This window comes from Gracilinanus agilis, chromosome 3 (genome assembly GCF_016433145.1).
Source record: "Gracilinanus agilis isolate LMUSP501 chromosome 3, AgileGrace, whole genome shotgun sequence".
Classification (NCBI taxonomy): domain Eukaryota; kingdom Metazoa; phylum Chordata; class Mammalia; order Didelphimorphia; family Didelphidae; genus Gracilinanus; species Gracilinanus agilis.
Genome location: NC_058132.1, coordinates 269,125,872 through 269,130,476, shown reverse-complemented (window position 1 = coordinate 269,130,476; position 4,605 = coordinate 269,125,872). Strand labels below are relative to the sequence as shown.

Here is a 4,605-nt window from a genome sequence, read left to right as displayed (position 1 = left end):
CTTCATATGAGATAAGAGGACACTTTCAATACTCTAAGGTACTCTGACACAGAAATTTTCTGAATTTTGACCCAGGAACCTCAAAGATTAAATACATTGTCAAAAGGAGAGTAAATTGAGACGTGAGAGAGATATTGCTTAACTCAAGCCCACAGTTCTTTCCCACGTTCTTGTAATGTTTCCTACTTACTATATTTTGGTTTCCTGTGTTATGCAAAGGGACAAAATATATTTTTGCTATGCATTTAGTTTTATGATATTCTGTATTTCCTAAAAGATATGGTAAGCCCATAAAATTGCTGATTACTTAGGAGATGATTTTCAAACTTCCTGTAAGTTTTTCATGAGGCAACTATCAAGATGCATGAGATTTTTAATTCAGTTTTCCTGAAATAAATAAGGTTATTTATTTCTACTGGCTCATAGAGAGGCAGGATTGCCTTGGAATACTGCATTCATTTGCACTACCGTTTAATCTGGTTGGTCTGCTACAGGCTTGGAGAGAAATAATTACATCTAGAGAAAAACAACAAACTCAGTCCAGACATTTTTGGTATCATCCCTCAAAATATTGTTTATTGAGCATAATTTACTGATAAGAGATATGGCTATCAATTGCCCTCAAGATGAACAGGTCAAAAAACTTGCTTGTGGACAGCAGGGATAATAGAAATTATCAGAACATATTGTCCCCAACATATATATGTATATATGTATATGTATACACATATATATATAGTCCCCAAATAGAGAATAATGACTAAAAATGTTGCATCCTTGCAGTAGCCAAACCTGTATATTTAAATCCTTCCTTTCATAGTAATCATAATAGTGGAGGGGGATGTCCTATGAAAACTTGGAAGTACCAAATCAGTCTCAAAAGGTATTTATTGAAAGTTGATTTACATACACATTTCTTTCACCGAAATTCTATACTATTATGAATTTAGAAAAGCTTTACCACAGTAGGAAAAGAATTTTAACTATAAATATTATCAGGTTGTTTTTTTTTTACTTTACCTAGTTTTTTTCTCCTTAGGAAAATTAGAAAGTTTCAAATTTTCTCCATTATAGAATTTTGGATTGCCTTAAATATATTCACATGTGGTAGTAGATTCATTCAGTCTCAGAAATCTCCTTTTTTTCTTCTCAGTATACCCAAAGAAATATGTAATATTTGAAAAACTAAAGGATTATTACTGGTAGCTCAGATGATATACTGGATGGTGAAGATGATAATCAACTGCATCCCAAGAGTAAACACAGGAGAATGTTCAAAATGACACAACTATAAAATGGGAGAACATAAAGAGAATATGCCTAGATGTAAAATCTCACCCCCCACCCCCATTATAAATCATCTTAGGATCAAATTTCTCATGACTTAGGCCAATGAAGACAAAATCATTACAAAACCTAAATATGTTGTGAAGGCATCCAATCCCCATTCCATTTTCAAGAAGGAACATATATGAAGTAGCCTTGGGAGATGAGAATCTCATGTTTTTAAGGGTTCTATGGAAAATAGAATTGATAATCACTTTCAGCAGCCCATTTCAAAGTCTTGCTAACCCCCTCTGTCAGAAACCTGATTCCCAAGCTAAATTCTGCCTGACACATTTTTAATGACCTCTTCTATATTTGTCCCTCAATGGCATAGAAAACTTCTAGTCTCCAGTGCCTGCTATAATTTATACATTTAAATATATTTTTAATTCCTTGATTCTAAAGCATTTCCAGATGGCAGTTTGGTCTTAGGCAAAGACCAAGATGAGGTAAACCCATTAAGCAACCTGTGAAAAAAAAAAGATATTTCCAGCAGTCAATATTGCTCCAGGCATTCATTTCTTTCTAATCGGAGTCGAAAAGTCTCAAGCTTATTTTTCACATGGACAATCTAGATAATAAATATTCCTTTCCTTATATAGGCAACACCAGATTTGGCAGACACCTTCTCATGCTTTAATCAACCAAGTCTCTCCCCAGTGATCTGTTTAAGTGGTATAATCAAAGCCATCCAGAGAACCCCTTATTTTACAGATGCCCATCTGTAAAATGTCCAGAAAGGGTAAGTGATTTGTCCAAAGTCACCCAGGCAACACGGAGCAGAGCAGGGATTTAGAAGGTTCAAGGATGATTTTTAAAAACAACAGCAACAAAATGCAGATAAATCATTTAAATAAAGGCCACTTCAGCCTTGGGGATCCCATGTCAGTTTCACAAGCCACCTCCTCGCTTTCCTTGAACTGGGTGAGGCCAAAGTTCAGATCACCTGACACGTTTTGGTCATAGCCATTCCTAGTGGGACGAGCCCTTTTGCAAAGGGCTCCTCCCTCATCAGAAGCGGCTCTCTTCCTCTTCCACGGCTCGGTGAAGACCAGGGATGAATTTCAAAAGCTGTTTCCGAACACTTCCCCTTCTGCTTTTTCGTGGCAGAGTCCCGAACAGGCTGACGACATTGCTGCTGCCGCTCTCCCACAAGGGGGACATGGAACCGCTGCTGGCACTACTGATGTTCCTGTTTCTCCTGCTGGACGTTTTCCTCAGGGTCGTGTCACTATCCTTGAGGAAAAAACACTCGTCCTCCATACTCGTCTGCCGGCTCAGGGCTTCCTGGCAGGAATCCTCCGACATGCAAGTCTGATAGCCATCCTCGCTATCCACAGTCATGGAGCTCAACCAGCTCTTACAGCTGCTTTCACTGGAAAGGCGATTGTGGCGGTTGAGATAAGGAGCAGCCAGTCCTGTTGAACTTTCAGCTAAAGAGTCTTCGGATAGCAAACTTTCCAGCCCCGAGCTGTCAACAGCATCCCCTAAGGATGAAAAAAATAAGCCAGTCATCACGTGGAATGGCTATGAAACCGCTGCGCATATTGAGGGGGAACAATAGGCTTCTAAAGTAGATACTATGGAGGGACACAGCTCTAGTTGTCTCAGGATAGAGCACAGGGTCAGGATACAGGAGGTCCTGGATTCAAATGTGACCTCAGACACTTCTTTACTATGTGACCCTGAGCAAGACACTTAATCCCCATTATCTTACCCTACCTTACTACTCTTCTGCCTTGGAACTAATACTTATTCGTTATAAGTATTGATTGTATTGATTATAAGTATTGATTATATTGATTATAAGACAGAAGGTAAGAGTTTAAAAAGAAATAAAACAAGGTAAGTAATATGAGTATTATCTGCAAGTGAAGGTACAGAGATAAAGTAATTTGTTTAAAGCAGTGGCTAGTAAATGTCAGAGACAGATCATCTTCTTCCATATCCAGGTTCCATATAAAGATAATGCCCATTCCTCTACCCCCTGCTGTTTCTCAGAGTCAAGAAAGAAGAAAAAGAAACACAACATTTTTCATTATAATATATCTCTGGGGCGTGGTCCTTTAAACATACACATAGAAGGATATTGTTATTCAAATTAGACTTTGATGTTGATCATTCATTCATTCAAAATCTACAATGAGCAAATAACCATCCAGAAACAATAGGTAAATTTTAATGCCCAGTTCCTTACTTTTGAAAGTTTAAACTCTCTATTCATGGAAAATCCATTAAGCCATATACAAAATATCATCTGCACTGTAATTTATATATATATATATATATGTGTATATATATATACCTCTATATATCTGTGTATAAATATCTCCATATATATGTGTGCTTGTGTTTATATACATATTATTTTTACACATAAATATAATATATATCAACAGTGGTGATATGAATAAACTGAGCTTTCTTACTTTCAACCAAATCTTTATTCAAGGTAGTCCTATCTGAAATGCAATCCTTTTCCCAAACACACACACACACACACACACACACACACACACACACTTCTTGACACCTCACCCATATTTCATGTACCTTTCACTGACAGACCCAACTGGAAGTCATCCTTTTTCACAGCACTTTGAATCCTTTTTATGTATTTTATTTTTCTTTCTATTCATATTTAAACAGCCACTAGCTATATGATCATGACCAAGTCATTTAATTTGTCAAATGGAGATAGTAAAACCTAGAGTACAAGGTGATTGTGAGAAAAGCACACTGGAAACCTTACACTAATATAAGGCAAACTACTATTACTATTTTTGTAACATGTCTTATCCTTTTATTAGATTGTAGGTTCTCTGAGGATAAAGACCTATGTCTTCTTTTTTTCCTGAATTTCCTTCTAGTGCCTAGTGTAGTATTAAAGGTATAGATGCATTCTTATAAAAGGCATAATGAATAGGTAAGCGAATGAATGAATTTAAAGGAAAAACATATGACTGGGCCTCTCCCAGTATGCAAATAATTGTATGCACACAGATGCACACATGAAATTTTTAAACTATTAGAATCATAAAATTAAATATATCTTTAGGCATATATAGTTCATGTTTCATCCTGATCACTTAATATTCACTGAGCACTCACCTTATGCATACCATTTGACTAGGTTTTGTAGGGTAAAGATATTTAACCTATTCTTGTAGAATTCATTTCAGAAAAGGTATAGCCAAAAGAATAAGATAGTTAATTCCTAGCTGCTCATAGAGATTAGGTATAAATTTTTAACACCAAGATAGATTTCAGTTCCTACCC

General features: G+C 36.3%; 1 protein-coding gene across 1 annotated transcript in view; it reads right to left on the bottom strand.

The window, feature by feature from the left end:
- Positions 1-547: 547 nt before the first annotated feature.
- LOC123239297 (cytohesin 1 interacting protein) overlaps positions 548-4,605 on the bottom strand; it is a 51,292-nt gene continuing 47,234 nt past the window's right edge. Inside the window, exon 8 of the mRNA XM_044666579.1 lies at positions 548-2,813. Coding sequence (XP_044522514.1) covers positions 2,338-2,813 — 476 coding nt within the window. The 3' untranslated portion in view covers positions 548-2,337. The remainder of the gene's footprint in view (positions 2,814-4,605) is intronic.